Here is a 17,918-nt window from a genome sequence, read left to right as displayed (position 1 = left end):
TCTCTTATAGGTCCTTTATCCACTAATATATCCCTTGCTTTATTATCAAGATTGTCCCAGTTTACCGGATCATACATATTTGTAGTAAAAACTGGTTCTTCATCTACACTGGTAGAGGGCACATGATTACTCACATTGTTAATATCATCATCTGTATTGATGCCAACATTGTCATCGGTAGGGTCTTGATCTTCTGGATTAGTGTTAGGTTGTTCTTCCACAGCAACTATCGCCCACTCATCTTGATTTCTCGAAGCGCTAGTATTGTGCTTAAAAAATTTATCAATGGATCCTCTTTGTGATTCTGTCAACTCATCTAAGCGTTTCCTCTTTTTCCTTTTCTCACTGCGTGATGGGTGCCTATGCCTTCTAGATGACATGAGGGCGCTGGAATTTTAGAAAGGTAATCATCAGACAAGACATTGAAATAGAGGGCACTAGGGCAGATGCTAACAGTTGAATTTTGATTCAACGAAGGAGGATCAATGAAGGGGCTTACGAGTGCAGGGAGTGAGGGAGATTGGAATCCAATTTGCCTCCAATCCGGGCAACGGGGCAAGTAGATGAATCGCCACTCGCCAGCAGACGATTGTGAGTTGGAGCGATGGCGGATGGCCGGTGGCCGGCGGCGCTACCTGTTACGTCAATTAGATGTACGTGAGGCTTATTAGCTTGTATTTAGGCTTTAGCGCTGCCTGCCTTTGCTGCTCTCTGCTGTGGGCTCTTGTTTCTTGCTTGGACCTGACCCAGTAGCATGTATATACTCATGTATGTATTTGGATTTTGGAGGCCCCAACGTTTTGGGGGCCCGGGGCGGGGGCACTGCTCGACCCCCCCAGGGCCGGGCCTGCAACAAAAGCAAAATACTTTGTCAACTTGTTTTGAATAGACTAACCATTTTCTGTCACGTAGCTCTCCATTTTTCATTTTTCTAGAGTAATGACTGTATGAAAAATGTCTTGAGTTGGCATCCAAAGGAAATATAATATTATCTTCTCTTATAGGTCCTTTCTCCACTAATATATCCCTTGCTTTATTATCAAGATTGTCCCAGTTTACCGGATCATACATATTTGTAGTAAAAACTGGTTCTTCATCTACACTGGTAGAGGGCACATGATTACTCACATTGTTAATATCATCATCTGGATTGATGCCAACATTGTCATCGGTAGGGTCTTGATCTTCTGGATTAGTGTTAGGTTGTTCTTCCACAGCAACTATCGCCCACTCATCTTGATTTCTCGAAGCGCTAGTATTGTGCTTAAAAAATTTATCAATGGATCCTCTTTGTGATTCTGTCAACTCATCTAAGCGTTTCCTCTTTTTCCTTTTCTCACTGCCTGATGGGTGCCTATGCCTTCTAGATGACATGAGGGCGCTGGAATTTTAGAAAGGTAATCATCAGACAAGACATTGAAATAGAGAGCACTAGGGCAGATGCTAACAGTTGAATTTTGATTCAACGAAGGAGGATCAATGAAGGGGCTTACGAGTGCAGGGAGTGAGGGAGATTGGAATCCAATTTGCCTCCAATCCGGGCAACGGGGCAAGTAGATGAATCGCCACTCGCCAGCAGACGATTGTGAGTTGGAGCGATGGCGGATGGCCGGTGGCCGGCGGCGCTACCTGTTACGTCAATTAGATGTACGTGAGGCTTATTAGCTTGTATTTAGGCTTTAGCGCTGCCTGCCTTTGCGGCTCTCTGCTGTGGGCTCTTGTTTCTTGCTTGGACCTGGCCCAGTAGCATGTATACACTCATGTATGTATTTGGATTTTAGAGGCCCCAACGTTTTGGGGGCCCGGGGCGGGGGCACTGCTCGACCCCCCCAGGGCCGGGCCTGCAACAAAAGCAAAATACTTTGTCAACTTGTTTTGAATAGACTAACCATTTTCTGTCACGTAGCTCTCCATTTTTCATTTTTCTAGAGTAATGACTGTATGAAAAATGTCTTGAGTTGGCATCCAAAGGAAATATAATATTTTCTTCTCTTATAGGTCCTTTCTCCACTAATATATCCCTTGCTTTATTATCAAGATTGTCCCAGTTTACCGGATCATACATATTTGTAGTAAAAACTGGTTCTTCATCTACACTGGTAGAGGGCACATGATTACTCACATTGTTAATATCATCATCTGTATTGATGCCAACATTGTCATCGGTAGGGTCTTGATCTTCTGGATTAGTGTTAGGTTGTTCTTCCACAGCAACTATCGCCCACTCATCTTGATTTCTCGAAGCGCTAGTATTGTGCTTAAAAAATTTATCAATGGATCCTCTTTGTGATTCTGTCAACTCATCTAAGCGTTTCCTCTTTTTCCTTTTCTCACTGCCTGATGGGTGCCTATGCCTTCTAGATGACATGAGGGCGCTGGAATTTTAGAAAGGTAATCCTAATCATCAGACAAGACATTGAAATAGAGGGCACTAGGGCAGATGCTAACAGTTGAATTTTGATTCAACGAAGGAGGATCAATGAAGGGGCTTACGAGTGCAGGGAGTGAGGGAGATTGGAATCCAATTTGCCTCCAATCCGGGCAACGGGGCAAGTAGATGAATCGCCACTCGCCAGCAGACGATTGTGAGTTGGAGCGATGGCGGATGGCCGGTGGCCGGCGGCGCTACCTGTTACGTCAATTAGATGTACGTGAGGCTTATTAGCTTGTATTTAGGCTTTAGCGCTGCCTGCCTTTGCGGCTCTCTGCTGTGGGCTCTTGTTTCTTGCTTGGACCTGGCCCAGTAGCATGTATATACTCATGTATGTATTTGGATTTTGGAGGCCCCAACGTTTTGGGGGCCCGGGGCGGGGGCACTGCTCGACCCCCCAGGGCCGGGCCTGGTGATAGAATGAGTTGAGAGTTGAGAGAGTGGAGCTGGAGGATGGAAATAACACGTCTTTTCTCAAAATTTAAAGCTAACCCTAATTAAAATGAAAGTTAATTAAATGTATTATTTTTAAAAAATTAATGTAGCATAATTATTTAAAGTATACTATTGTACTTACCTACTTTAATCTATTATTATCTTGGAAACCCTATCAAACAGCCGGAACAATAAAACTGATCTGTTTCTAAAACCCACCAAACGTCCTAATAAATTATTTATCACATTTAGTTAAGATAATTAACACAACTGATAATCTTTCTTAGGATAATTTCACCGAGCTACCAAACTATGCCTAATAGAAAATAATCACATGGACATTCTTTACAAATAAAAATAAAAGACTAAATTATCTACAAAAATCAAGAAATCACGTTTACAATCACCAGTTCTCCTCTCATCCCTGCTGAAAGACTCAACTCTGATACATCCAATGTCAGAAAACATCCAACAATTAAGAAATACAAAACCATTAATAATGAAGTACTCATCTTCAAATGCATTAAACAACCATTCAAAGGTTTCAATTGTTTCGTCGTATAATGATACCACACCAAACACAATTGTTTATTTATGATGATTTATGTCGACGAACAGAGCAACTGGTCTACCATCTCGTTATTTTGTATCTGTAGTACTCCCTCCGTCCTGTCCACTTTTGCCATTTTCGTCCATCCCCATTAATTGTCCACTTTCACTTTTTACCATAATTGGTAAGTAGACCCTACATTTCACTAACTCATTCAACTCACATTTTATTATAAAACTAATATACAGACTCATATTTCACTAACTTTTTCAATCCAATTTCTTTTACATTTCTTAAAACCTGTGCCAAAACCAAAGTGGACAATTAATGGGAGACGGAGGGAATATCAAAGTAAGCAACATCACCAAAATGACCAAAATCTTGTATCCGGTCCAAAATATATTGGTAATTGGATCTTCCACGTCCAGTTGTATTGCATAGTAAAAGTGTGGATCCTCACTTATCATCCTTTGTAAATATTGTAAAACATAGGGCTGGCAATTTTTGACACGACACGATAACACGACACGAACCGGCACGAAAATAATGGGTTTGGGTCAGAGCTTATTGGGTTCGTGTCCTTATCGGGTCGACCCGTTAAGGACACGAAAATTTCGTGTCGTGTTCGTGTCGGGTTCGTGTTATCCGTTAACAATACGTGTCCGTGTCGTGTTCGTGTCGTGTTCGTGTTATCCGTTAACAAATAATATTTTAATATTATTAATTCTTATTATTTTCATTTTTAATAGGTTTAACCGTTATCAGGTTGTGTTGTTATCGAGTCGTTATCGTGTAATCTCGTGTACGTGTTGTTATCGTGTCGTGTTGACCCAAATTGGTTCGTGTCGTTAGTGGGTTCGTGTCGTGTTCGTGTCTGAGGGTTTCGTGTCGTGTTCGTGTTCGTGTTTGAGGTTTTCTTAACGGGTCGTGTTCGTGTTTGTTGTTATCGTGTTCGTGTCGTTATCGTGTCGACACGATAACGACCCGACACGCACGATATGCCACCCCTAGTAAAACACCTCCACTATCTCCTTGTTTAATGTCCAAAGTCCTCTTAGTTCCTAAATATTTCTTCAAATCAATATAAGTGAAACCAAGACGTTGAATTCCACCGGATTCCTTTGCCATTACATCCATAATTTCCTGTGGAGGCAACCCACAACTTTGAGCAACATCAACTTGAGTTTGTTGAACATTAGACATTTGCCTAAAATATCTAAACATATACCCCATCACATAAAAGTCACGCTTCCCTTTTTTACACTTATTTTGGAGAAATTTCTTATGTAATCTTAAATACATATAAACATAACTAATTAACTAGGGTCTTGAATTTATGTTCCAAAGGCTACGAATATTAGATTTTACGTCGATAACAACCAATCAAATACAAGCAATTGTTTTTCATTAAAACCTCCTCACATTTTCAGTGAAATAAAAAAATGCGAAGCTTTTACTACCTTTTAATAACTTGATTTTATGGATGCCTATATATCGAGCTTGAAGCAGTTCCAGCAGAGAGAGAAGAACCAAATTTCGGTTAGTGAAGAAATTGGAGAAAAGTTTAGAAAATCGAATATGAAAGGTTGTTTTGATTGTTAACGTGATTTATGTAGATAATTTAGATTTTTATTTTTATTTTTATTTGTAAGATGTATCAGGAGATGTTTCAAGATAGATGAAGTTTTACTGGGCTATTTTTTTATAGTACTCCCTCCGTCTCATAAATTTTTAAAGTGTGCCCTAACTCATCACAGTTGCAGAATATAACTTGCTCCAAATTATTCCAGTATTAGTTCATTCCTCTAGATTTGATCTTCCATAATTAAGTTTTCTATATTCATACTCATTGCTAAACCCTAAAGCAGAAGATCATGATTTTCTCTTGTGAATTCCTTCAAATGTCAGTTTTGCCTCGGCGACGCTGACAACTGTCACTGTGCCGCCCCAACTCTTCAGCATGGACGATAGCAAAATTAGGACACAAATTTCATTAGCGATTATTACCTCAACTGTTGTTGTGATGTTGTTGTACCATTTTCCCGCTAGCATTCTAAAACTAAACAATTGTGTTATTCATTGTACCTTGTTTGTCATTGGTGGATTCATCTCCTCCAAGGTCTTCATCATCTCATTCATCGACGTGTGATACATCACATCATTGGACACCAATAGCGGAATCGTGCTATCGCTTTTCTGTCTGGTAGTATCTTTCATTCCTCATTTTCCATCTTTCGGGTTTGGTTTTAAATGCTTACAAAGTTATTTACGGTAAAGATAATCCTCAATCTGCATTTTCTGAAATTCAAAATCAGATCCATCGAACTTATCTACAAGAATCTTTGTGTCGACCCCCATCGTGATTCCCGAAGACTCTTCTCTACATTATTCTCTCTATATTTCTCCATTTTAACTAGTACTCCATCCGTCCGCCATTAGGAGTCTCATTTGAGTTCGACATGAATGTTAAGAAATGTAAAAGGAAAGTGGATGAAAAAAATAATGAAATGTGGGACCCATTTTTATATACTAGTTTTATAATAAAATGTGAGTGAAATGAGCTAGTGGAATGTGAGGTCTGCCTACCTACCATTTATAATAGAGTGAACTACGGGTTTATCTCGCTCATAGTCTCTAGACTTTAAAAATATCGCCCGTAGTCCTTGAACTAAAGGTTTATTTCGAAATTGGTCATTTTTGGCTATTTTCCACCCGAAAATGCCCTTTTTGGGTTGCAGAGCAATTTCTTCTTTACACATTTTTCACTTTTTCAATCTGATATTATTTTAATGATGTACTAAATGTGATATTATTTTAAAATTATCTTCTTCTTCTTCTTCCCTCTGTCATCCTTCATTTTGTTTCATTTTTTAAATATCAGATTTAATTTTATAAAATTAAATTTAAAATTAAGTTTTTTAAATATCAATAAATTATTTTAATTAAAATTAATAATTTATGTATTCTTTCTCGACTCACAGCTATATATATAAAAATGAAATTATACGGCCAGCTCACACAAAACTCTTTTATAATAGAATACATAAATTAATAATTTTAATTAAAAATAATTTATTGGTAGTTAAAAATCTAAATTTTAAATTTAATTTTAAAAATTAAATCTAATATTGAAAGAAAGAAACAAAGTGAAGGATTAAAAAGGGGAGAAGAAGAAGAAGAAAATTTTGAAATAATATCAGATTTAGAACATCATTGAAATAATATTAAATTGAAAAAGTTAAAAATGTGAAAATACCATATTTTTAAAGTCCAAGGACGATGAACGAGATAAACCCTATAGTTCATGGACCATTTTTATAATCACTTTTTGTAATAAAAGTGAATCAGGATTCGCACGGACTAAAATGATAAACCAACACTAGTGACGTATAGTATTTACTCCCTCCGTTCCATATTAATAGAGTTATTTTATCATTTTAGTACGTTCAATAGTAATAGAGCCGTTTTCATTTTTAGTAAAAATCAACACATTTTTTCACACAACTCTACTCTCTTCTACTTTTTTCTCTCTTCATTTCTCTACCTTTTTCCATTTAGTTAACTCACATGACACAATTTTTCTTAATCTGCGTGCCGAAAAGAAACGCTTCCATTGATTAGTATCATTTTTCCAAAATGATTTCGGGACAGCACAGGATCCTATCCCTGTCAAGTACTGATAATGGTATGGCTAAGCTGACTTCGTCTGATTAATGATTTACCAACACTAATTTGATTATTGAAAACGTTATTGTTTTAATCCAAACCCAAACCCAAACCCAAACCCAAACCCAAATCCAACATCCATGGAGGAATACCCGGAGGAGCTGCGTACGCCGCCGGTAGCTCTCACCTGTCTCGTCGGCTGCCCGGAGGTCCATCCCCTTATTACGGCTTATCTCCACTCCCAGCAGCCCCCAATCAACGCCATCGCATTGCCCGATTTCTCCAACATCCCCGTCATCCCTCCCAAGAAGTCCCCCACAGACACTCCCTCCGCCCCCCTCGCCGGCATTATCAAGCGTGATTGGCTCTCCAAGCACCGCACTAGGATTCCCGCCGTCCTCGCTGCCATTTTCACCTCGTGCGATCTCTCCGCCGATCCCGCTCACTGGCTTCAACTCTGCTCCCACCTCGACAACCTCAAGTAAATCAAATCCCCTCGATTTTTCTAATTGCTGCCGATTTCTTCCGTCAAATTGCTGCTGCTTCCTTTGCAGGGCTTCGATTCGCGGGAGGAACATCAAATTGGTGCTGCTGCTTGTCACTAATTGGGATAATAAAGGTCACTCGATCAGCTCGATTACTTTTGTGCATTTTTTGATGTTGGATTATTTAATTCCTTTATGTAGAGTCAGTCAGTAAGCTATTTTTCTGCTGCAAGCTTTGGATAATTTGGATAATGTCTTCTGTATATACAATAGACAAGAAAAGGGTGTCTTTCAGAGTATTGATTCACATAATTTCGATAAATATCTCCTGAATAATGTTTACTGAACAGCTGAGAATCAATTATGTTTTGCACTGTCTGTTTTGTTTATTACTACTTGGTTTCTGATTCTTATAACTTCTTGCAAATTGGTGCATACAAAAAGTATACTACTTCAGTATTAGATGCTTTGGTGGTCTTTTTATCTTTCTCCTTTTCTTTGTGTGGAATGTAGAGAAGGGAGGGATGTAACTTATTGAATCTGTCTTCTGGTCTTTTTTGTATTCGCGCTGGAAATATTGACAATTTACTTATCATCTGTGAAATTCCTTTGCAGATGATACAAGTGAAGAGCGTATACTTGCCTTGAGAAAACGCGCAGAAGTAGATTTGAAAAATCTTATCATATTTGTACCAGATCACGAGGAGGAGCTTCAGAAATCCCTTAACAGGCAGGTCCCTATCGAAGTCTTTGGTTTGACAAGCATAATCTTTCTTAAGTTTCTGTTTTATTTGAAACCTTTGGAATGCAAGACATAGGGAATTAATTGTATGTGCTCGAACCAAGTAGTGATTTTCTCTGCAAATATCTCAGATTTGTGAAGCGTAATTAGCTACATCTTTTCAGGGTGTGGACAGTGTTTGGAGAACTGGCAGCCACATATTATAGGGATGAAGGTCGAAGAGTACGGTCGCGTCTAGAAAAGAAAAATTACACCTCAATAGAGCTATATATTCGGTACTGTTTCAAGGTAAGACCCTTCTGTCATTGTGGTGCTTTTTAATCTATTTCAAGAGCTATATAGGATCCCATGCTGTACAGTAGTTAATGAGATCATCTGAATTTATGATTTCTCATAATATATTTGCTTTTGAAGTGTGTATTTGGGGATATCCGCCATTATTTTCCTTGAATACATGTTCGTTTCTAGTACTTTATTCAACTATCCATGCTTTAGTCATTGTAAGCATATTGAATACAGTCTTTATGCTATTTTCCTTGTCTTTTATTTGTATATATCCTGATAAGATGTTATGTTCCTCTTTCTTATGCAATTTAAACATTATCTACTGCTAGGTTGCTATATATGCAGAATTTAGAAGAGACTGGCTCGAAGCTCTCAAGTTCTATGAGGATGCATATCACGGACTGCGAGAGGTATCTCTTCAATCGTGGCAGCAGTGTCAAGTTTGATTTGTATCGAAATTTAACTTTTACTTTCTATCCAAAGTAAGTTATTGTTATCTGGGAAGCATATACTGAATTGCTCAAACCACAAAAGATTCATGGCTTCATGTCATCTTTTAGAACAGATAAATTATGTGTATGATAACCTAAATGTTGTTTCTGTATCTGATTTCTTCATGCAGTTTTTCTCCAAAAATTTGTTTATGTTCTAATTATTTATTGATTGCTATGTATATTTATTTTTGCTCAGATGGTTGGAACATCAACTAGAATGCCTCCAATCCAACGCCTGGTTGAAATCAAGGCGGTTGCTGAACAACTCCATTTTAAAATGTCAACATTATTGTTGCACGGTGGAAAAGTTCTTGAAGCAATTATGTGGTTCCGCCAGCACACTGCTAATTATAGGAAACTTGTAGGATCGCCAGAAGTTATATTTCTTCATTGGGAATGGTTAAGCAGACAATATATGGTATTTGCTCAACTTTTGGAGACAAGCTCACCCAATGATGCTCTATATGTTCCAAGTACGGCCTCTGTTCCGGAAGAAAAACCAACTGAATGGGAATTTTATCCGGCTTACTACTATCAGGTCACTCCAAACATGTACTTAATTAATGATTAGTTTTCACTTCGTAATTCTAGTTAGTTGACTTCTAACTGTCAATTAATTTATGTCTCCTTTTCACAGTTGGCAGCTACCTACATGAAGGAAAAGAATACATGTCTGGAATTTGCACTGTCTATGTCCGTAGATGTTGGTCCAATTGATGGCAGTGCAGAGTCTGTGGTGGCTTCTGCGTATCTTGGTCAGTATTCCAGGTTGCTTGAGCATGAAGATACTTTCATAATGCAACCGTGAGTTTATACTGGCTAAGCAAACTATTTATCTCTCTATATCCTAGAACATGTCTGAGATTCTTGTATAGTACTCCCTCCATTTCTTAAAAGTAAGAACTTTTGAAACGGCATGGGTTTTAATGCAAAATTGGTAAAGTAAGAGTGAGGAAGAGAAAAAATGGGTAAAGCAAGAGAGAGGAAGAGAAAAGGTAGTGGAATTAGTGTTAGTGGATTGTGGGTCCACATTATTAGTGGTGTAACTTGTACATAAATTGATGTATAGGGGTAATATGTGGTTTAGAATTTTCTAAAATGGACAGTTTCTATTTTAAGAGACGGTCCAGAAAGGAAAAAGGTTTCTATTTTTAAGAAACGGAGGGAGTATAATTTGTACTTGAAGTATAATCTCTGAATCATTTTGAATGCAGTCTAACAGATGAGGAATATGCCCATTATGCACTTGCAGAAGGGAAAAGATTCCAGGATTCCTTTGAAATTATTGCCCTTCTAAAGAAATCATTTGAAGCATACAGTAGTTCAAAAGCTGAAAGAGCAGCTGCCTATTGTGGACTACAGATGGCTAGAGAATACTTTTGTCTAAATGACTTTAGTAATGCCAAGCAAATGTTTGACAGTGTAGCGAACCTTTACCGACGAGAAGGCTGGCTACTGTCATTGTGGGAAGTCTTGGGGTACTTACGAGAGTGCTCAAAGGGTATGAGTTCAGCCAAAGACTTCATAGAATATTCACTTGAAATGGCGTCTCTGCCTGAAGCAACCGGTTCTGTAGAGTCGTTCGCTAATGGCTGTGGTCCAGCAGGGCCCGCAACTCATTCTGAGAGAGAAAAAATACACAAGGAAGCATTTGAGGTTTCCAGAGGGGAGTTGACACTTAATTCCGATGAACAAAACAGTGCCTTTAAAGTGAATACTGATAATCCACTTTATCTTGAGATTGATCTTATTAGTCCTCTGAGGGCGACTCTCATACCTCTAGTTGCCTTTCATCACCCAACAGTTAAGCCAGGTGCTCCATCCCTCATCACTATATCACTTCGATCCCAATTGCCAATAAATGTTGAGATTGATCAGTTGGAGGTGCAATTCAATCAATCAGAGTGTAATTTTATTATATCAAATGGTCAGAAGCCACAGACAGGTTTAAATTCCAATATACAACCAGGTCACAGGGTTGAGACAGCTCCTGATCTGGTGCTTGCTACAAACAAATGGCTACGGCTGACCTATGAGATAAAATCTGGTAAGTTGGTAAGACATTCTGTGTGCTCCACAATTTTAAATTTTAAAGTGGTGTAATAATTTTCCTGCTTGTTTTTGATGTTTCTGTCCTATGCTGCGTCACTTTAATATTACTACTTCGTGCTGCTAAACTAAATTATATCGTGAATTTAATGCAGATCTGAGCGGAAAACTTGAATGCATATATGTAATTGCTAGAATAGGACCAAACTTCACAATTTGCTGCAGAGCTGAAAGTCCCGCCTCGATGAATGATTCGCCACTTTGGAAATTTGAGAATCTACTGGAAACTATTCCCATCAAGGATCCAGGTCTGGCATTATCTGGACAGAAGGCTATACAAGTTGAAGAACCAGACCCACAAGTGGATTTGATTTTAGGTTCGTCTGGCCCTGCATTGGTTGGAGAAAGCTTTATTTTGCCTGTGACAGTTTCCTCCAAAGGACATGCAGTGCATTCAGGTGAATTAAAAATTAATCTTGTAGATACAAGAGGAGGTGGTCTTCTTAGTCCGAGGGAAGAACCATTCTCATCTGACAATCTCCATGTTGAGCTTGTTGATATGTCGTGCGATACACCTGGCGATCAGTCTGAAGCTCCTTCCGACAATATACAGAAAATTCAACCATCTTTTGGATTGATTTCTGTGCCATCCCTAGGTGTGGGAGAGTCATGGTCGTGCAAACTGAAAATTAAGTGGAATCGTCCTAAGCCTATTATGCTTTATGTCTCATTGGGCTACTCTCCTCAGAGTGATGAACCTAGTTTGCAGAAAGTGCATGTCCATAAAAGCTTGCAGATTGAAGGGAAAACTGCAGTAGCAATCAACCATTGGTATATGCTTCCTTTTAGGCAGGATCCTCTTTTGCTATCGAAGCTCAAGTCAGTTTCAGAAACTGATCAAGCACCTTCCCTTGCTTTGAATGAAAAGACAATGTTTATAATCAGTGTCAAGAATTGCTCGGAGGTTCCCCTGAAATTGTTATCTATGTCCATTGAGACGGAAGAGAAAAGCAGTGCTTGCACTATACAACCCCAGCAGGAAGAGTTCAGGGAAGCCGTTGTCAATATGCCAGGGGAAGAGTTCAAGAAGGTTTTCACTATCTTTCCCAAAGTGAACTCTAGTAAGCTGAAGATTGGTACTGTGAGTCTGAGATGGGAAAGAGGAGAACAACCCCATTCTAACACCAATGCATCTCAAGTTACGAAACATAGACTCCCCGATGTGAGTGTGGAACTACCTCTGTTGGTTGTGAGTTCAGAATGTCCGCCTCATGCATTTCTTGGAAGCCCTTTTCTATATTCTGTCAAGATTCTGAATCAGACAGAGATGCTTCAAGAGATCAAATGCTCGATATCTGATTCACAAAGCTTCGTCCTATCTGGGCCCCACAGTGACACGATGCTTGTCCTGCCCAGGTCAGCCCAGGTTCTTGCGTACATGCTTGTTCCGTTGGGATTAGGGTCGCTTCAGCTCCCTAGAGTTTCTGTGACCTCGGTGAGGTATTCTGCTGGTTTACAACCATCCACTGGGTCATCGCTTGTCTTCGTCTACCCAGCCAAGCCTCATATTGATCTGAAGCCAGGTGATGCTTGAATCCAGTGGTGTCTGCAACTCCAATTGTAACACCAACCATGAAATCTCATTCCCCATCTTCATATCGTGCTATTGTGCAGTTAAAATATCATTTGATTTGTAAGCATTATTGTCGTGTATTCAACTCAGATGGACTAGAGAAGTAATGTATACAGAGACCACAATTTGATTAAAGTTTTGGAGCTGTTTCACGTTTCAACTAGTAATCATTATAAAGATGATACTGTGTATTTTATTACTACTATCATATATTCATAACTGAGCTGTGGATGAAAAGCACAAATACATAATTGAACGAAGTTATATACTGTGCATCAATACGTAGAATATGATGTGATTTATTATAAGGTTAAAAGAATAACACAAAATAATTAACGAATTAATTCAATATTTTTTACTATATAATTACTCATCATCACAATTATGTAATTTACTCATCATATAAATATAAAACGGTCATAAAAAGTTATTAACAATTCAGAAAATGTAAAATATAATGTGATTTATCATAGGAAATATGGTCAATTAAATCACAACTTTCGGTTGACTTTTCGTCAATCCCATAATGTACAAAGTTAGCTAATTAAATAATAACTTATCACACCATAACTTAAAATTTTCGGCAATTACATGGCATTATTTAGTGACATGACATTTATATGTTGTTATTTAATGATATGACATTATGATGTGGCATTTCTCCTTCCATCAATGAGGTGTATTACATATTATTAAAAACTAAGTCGCTCTTCATTCTCAACAATTTCGCCCTAATTCTCGGCGAATCTCTTCACTCTCACACAGTTTAACCCTAATTTTCTTAAATAAATGACGTTGTGTCCACATTGGAAAACACCGGCATTCACGTCACCACATAATCGCCGAAAATTTAAAGTTATGGGACAATTGCAAAAGTATGATAAGTTATGATTTAGTTAGCTAACTTTATAAGTTATGGGATTGACCAGAAGTAATTGACAATTTTCCCTTTATCATAAAATTCAAATGGTCAATGAAGATAAATAAAGAATAAAAATAAGTAAGGAAATAGGTGGCCTAAAAATACGTCCCAAAATAACCACTCATATTATAAATCTCAACCTATTAGTTATGATTTCTATTATCAAATTCTCTCAAATTTCTAGTATATTACTTATTGTTTATATAAAATAAAATTATAAGTATGATAGGGGAGTGATCAATTGCTAACTACAACTAATTTAAGATCATAGGATTTTAGAAAACTTGTGGTCTACAATTTGCCACGTGTAATTTTCGTTATTATTAATTAAATAAAAAAGATTAAAAAAACTACCAAATTAGGGTTTTGGATGAAAATGTCAATATAGTGTTTCGAAAATATCAACACAATGTTTTGAGAATGTCAATACAATGCTTTGTGAATGTTGATACATTGCTTATATTGACATTTTACATGTATTATATTGACATATTTTATATATCATGCTACATTTGTTGCTGTACGAAAAAATTGAATTTTTTTAATATTTTTCAAATTTTGACATCGGAACATATGCAAGTGAGATTTCGTTAGAATCCTTATGAAATTATTTTAATTTGATATATGTTGTGCGAAAAAATAATTTAAATTGAGAAAGTTATATGCGTTTTAAAGTTATGAGATATTTTTCAAAAATTAGTTACAACTAGTTTGTTGTAAATTAACCTTAATACCCTTATTAACATTTTTTTATCGTATTGACATTCTGGAGCTGATGATCTAGACTCTTAATTTAAATATCTAATAGCTATTATTTAGTTATAGTTAGTAATTAAGTATTGGGTTAGCAATATAACACTCCACGTGGATAATATAAACCGTGGCACATATAAATTTTAGTCTTAGAAGAAAATTTGTAAATGACATTTTTGTCACGTAAGTTAACTCTATGAAACACTAGTAACAAGTACTACCTCATTGATTGAATGTTGATACACACAATCATGGATATTTATAAAAATAAAAAATAAAAAATAAAAAATAAAAAATAAAAATAAAAATAAAAATAAAAGAAAAACACACCTTATCTAAATTGATTCCTTGCATTGCATTGCATTGCATTGCATTGTTGAAACAGATATCGTGATGGAAGCAGGGTATATTCTGAGCTCCTCCTTCAACCCTCCTAAAACCCTCTTCTCTTCCATTTCCAAAATCTCATCTCCTCACGGCCGTCGCGACCTGCCGCTGCTTCCCCGCGCCGCCACTATCCCTCTCACAATTCACAATCCAATTGCCACCTCCGCTTCCAACTATCCCAGAATTGACAAAAGTGGCAAATTCTGCAGCCCCAGAGCTGCCCGTGAGCTCGCTCTGTAACAATTCCTTACAATCTCTCACTTAATGTGCATATATGCGCTCTTCGTTGCCCTCAATTTCTATTTATTTCAGGATGACTCTCTACGCCGCTTGCTTAGAGGGCTCCGACCCCGTCCGCCTCTTGGAGAAACGCCTCAATGCCAGAAAAGGTTTTTCTTCTCCTAATTCTTTCTTCTTTTTTTCTTTATTGTAAATTTGTAATCTGAATTTTTCGGTTTCAGAAATTGGGTATGAATTTGATAGGGCTTGTTTGATGGAATATGATCACATGACCTTTGGAGGGCCTCCCATTGCCACTCAAACTATTGAAGAAGCCGATCAGCTTTTGAAAATTTATCAAAAGGAGTCTCACATTGGTAATTATAATAGTTTTTTACATGTAGAGGCAGGGGAAGTTGATTTTTCATATCCTCTGTTTTGAACATGAAAATATTTGTATCTAGATTGTCAGATTACCATATGTTTTCATTGTTCTACCTTACTAGCTCCTGCCAAGCCAGTCTTCATCTGTGATAATGAATAATAGGTTCTGTATTTTTTATGTGGACCAAATTTTAACTGTCTGACCTCCTTCTTGCAGAAGCCGAAGTTCTTTCTGCACCTCCAAATTTAGTCTACAGCAAATTAATTTTACTGTAAGCACCACTATCATTGGCTAAGCTTTCAGTGTTCATGTCCTGTCACATAATTAGAACAATTTCCCAAGACTTGGTATAACACTCTCTCTGAATTGCAGTTTTACTCGGAAACTTTTGGCAGCAGTTTCTGACAATTGGGACAACAGTGTGGTTGCGATTGATAAAGTTGCACCCGATAGCTGGAAGGTGTGATTGGCTATTGTATGCTATATGAATTCCTTCGTACCTTTTACCTTTTTATTTTCTGTATCGAAAATATTGTTGTTGAGATGGCCAACGCCAACTCTATTTTGTCTGGATGAATGACACTTTTGTGTGTATGTGCATGCATTTGGGTGGTTCAGGGTCTACCTGTGTATTCCTCTTGGATATAATAAATGTTGCAACTACATCTTAGCCTTTAACATTTTTTGATAATGTAAAAGGTTAAAGCAAGTTACTAGACCCTGATTTAGTTGTTACTTCGTTTTCAGAATGGAGGAAACTGATATACATTGGACTGATCTGTCCTTAGTAAATCATGATTAAAGTTGTCTGTTACAGTGCATCCATATTATTTACCAAGATTAGTGTAAAGGTTTTCACTCTTAGAAATACATTAATCGCTCTTACTGTTTAGTTTATCAGTACTTGTTAACTGTTTCAATTCTCTGGTTATTTCAGTCTTCATTGTTTTATTTATGCTATTCTTTTAGATCATAACAAACTAGTACTAATATGTTTAGTGGTGCCATTTTGTTATTTTTTATACAGAATGAACCAGCTACTCGAATCCTTGAGTTTTCTGTACTGCACTTAGCAATGTCAGAGATAGCAGTTCTTGGGACAAGGCACCAAATAGTCATAAATGAGGTTGGTTATTCATTTCATATCTTGCGAGCTTCTCAGGAAACAACCAAATGTACATGGAGTACTTTTTTCAAGGGAATAAATTTTTAGAGGCTTGTTTTCTCTACTCAGAAAACTTTTGACATTTTGCAAGGTCGATTATAGTGTATGTGTAGCATTTCTTTTTGGAAATGAATTGATGTTTGGAAAGTTTGAGTGAACAGTTTTTCCTAAGCTTATTATATTCAAGTAACATCTTCTTGGAGACACTCAATCCATCAGACACTAGAGATATTTTATCTTGAATAACTTGAAATGAAGTGTTAACCTACAATATATGTGGCTTTTTACAGGCTGTTGACCTTGCAAAGAGGTTCTGTGACGGGGCAGCCCCTCGTGTAATAAACGGGTGTCTTAGGACATTTTTGAAGGAGTTGAAGGAAAATGGCCAGGATGAGCCTCAAAATGTTTCAGTGTAAGAGAATATATGAATAGTTGAGGTTGTAGGTTGGATATTGTATGTGAGTGAAAACAGTTTTGAGCTTCATTCTAGCAATGTATAGTAGTCCCACTCATGGCATATCATTTGGACTATATTGGTTCTGTTATGAAGATGCAATATCAAATTAAGTTTCATTGGCAGATTGGCTTAGGTATTGGGCAGTGTTTAGTTTTTCATTCTAATACCCATTTCACATGAAAGGGAACTAATTTTGGAGGACGAACCAAAAGAGCAAAAGTGAAAGATTTTTTGGAGATAGAGGGAGTAAATCCATAAGCTCTTCAATGTTTGGCAGAATAGTGTGTTAAGTGGATAGTGAATAAAGTAAGAGAGAGTAAAGTAGGAGAGTGAGTTACTTTTTGTCGAAAAATAGAAATGACTCAGTTATCTTGGAACTTTTCAAAATAGAAAAATGATTCAGTTAACGTGGAAACAGATGGAACAAAGGGAGTAGTAATTTAAAACATACAGTAAAATGCAAAAAAATCATGTAGTGAATCAATAATCAAAACAAATTTCTGTTTATGATTTTAGACTATTTCGTATATAAAAAGAACAAACTATACACTACACCACAAAAAATTGGCCGAGCAATGATAGATTTATCTAAGTTACTTTGATGGGTTGTCATTAGACTTTTGTGGTAGATCCACTCCATCTCTAATACGAGCATTCGACGTCTTGAACACACAAATTGCTAAAAATACTAATAATAATACTTAGGGTGTGATTTATAGGTAGGTTAAGTTAGATTAGATGGAGTTAATCCATTGGGTAGATTATAATCCAAAAAAAAATTGTGGGTGAACAAATCAAATCTACTTTGAAATCATGGTCACGATAACACGCTACAATTGCATGGACACCCGTCATGATTG

General features: G+C 37.2%; 2 protein-coding genes across 2 annotated transcripts; both read left to right on the top strand.

The window, feature by feature from the left end:
- Window positions 1-7,150: 7,150 nt before the first annotated feature.
- On the top strand, window positions 7,151-12,905 carry LOC121758863 (trafficking protein particle complex subunit 11-like). Its single transcript, XM_042154278.1, has 9 exons — window positions 7,151-7,563; window positions 7,637-7,701; window positions 8,183-8,297; window positions 8,474-8,597; window positions 8,924-9,004; window positions 9,285-9,626; window positions 9,726-9,892; window positions 10,303-11,135; window positions 11,293-12,905. Exons 1-9 carry the CDS (start codon window positions 7,223-7,225, stop codon window positions 12,729-12,731), a joined length of 3,507 nt encoding a protein of 1,168 aa, XP_042010212.1. The 5' UTR covers window positions 7,151-7,222; the 3' UTR covers window positions 12,732-12,905.
- Window positions 12,906-14,808: 1,903 nt separating this feature from the next.
- Window positions 14,809-17,180, top strand: LOC121757233 (transcription antitermination protein NusB-like). The gene is made up of 7 exons (XM_042152748.1): window positions 14,809-15,068; window positions 15,145-15,221; window positions 15,294-15,428; window positions 15,653-15,707; window positions 15,809-15,896; window positions 16,464-16,562; window positions 16,892-17,180. Exons 1-7 carry the CDS (start codon window positions 14,839-14,841, stop codon window positions 17,015-17,017), a joined length of 810 nt encoding a protein of 269 aa, XP_042008682.1. The 5' UTR covers window positions 14,809-14,838; the 3' UTR covers window positions 17,018-17,180.
- Window positions 17,181-17,918: the final 738 nt, after the last annotated feature.

The sequence above is a fragment of the Salvia splendens genome, chromosome 12 (genome assembly GCF_004379255.2).
Source record: "Salvia splendens isolate huo1 chromosome 12, SspV2, whole genome shotgun sequence".
In the NCBI taxonomy this organism is placed as follows: Eukaryota; Viridiplantae; Streptophyta; class Magnoliopsida; order Lamiales; family Lamiaceae; genus Salvia; species Salvia splendens.
Note: the sequence above shows the minus strand (reverse complement) of the source record. Positions and strands in the feature narration are given on the sequence as shown.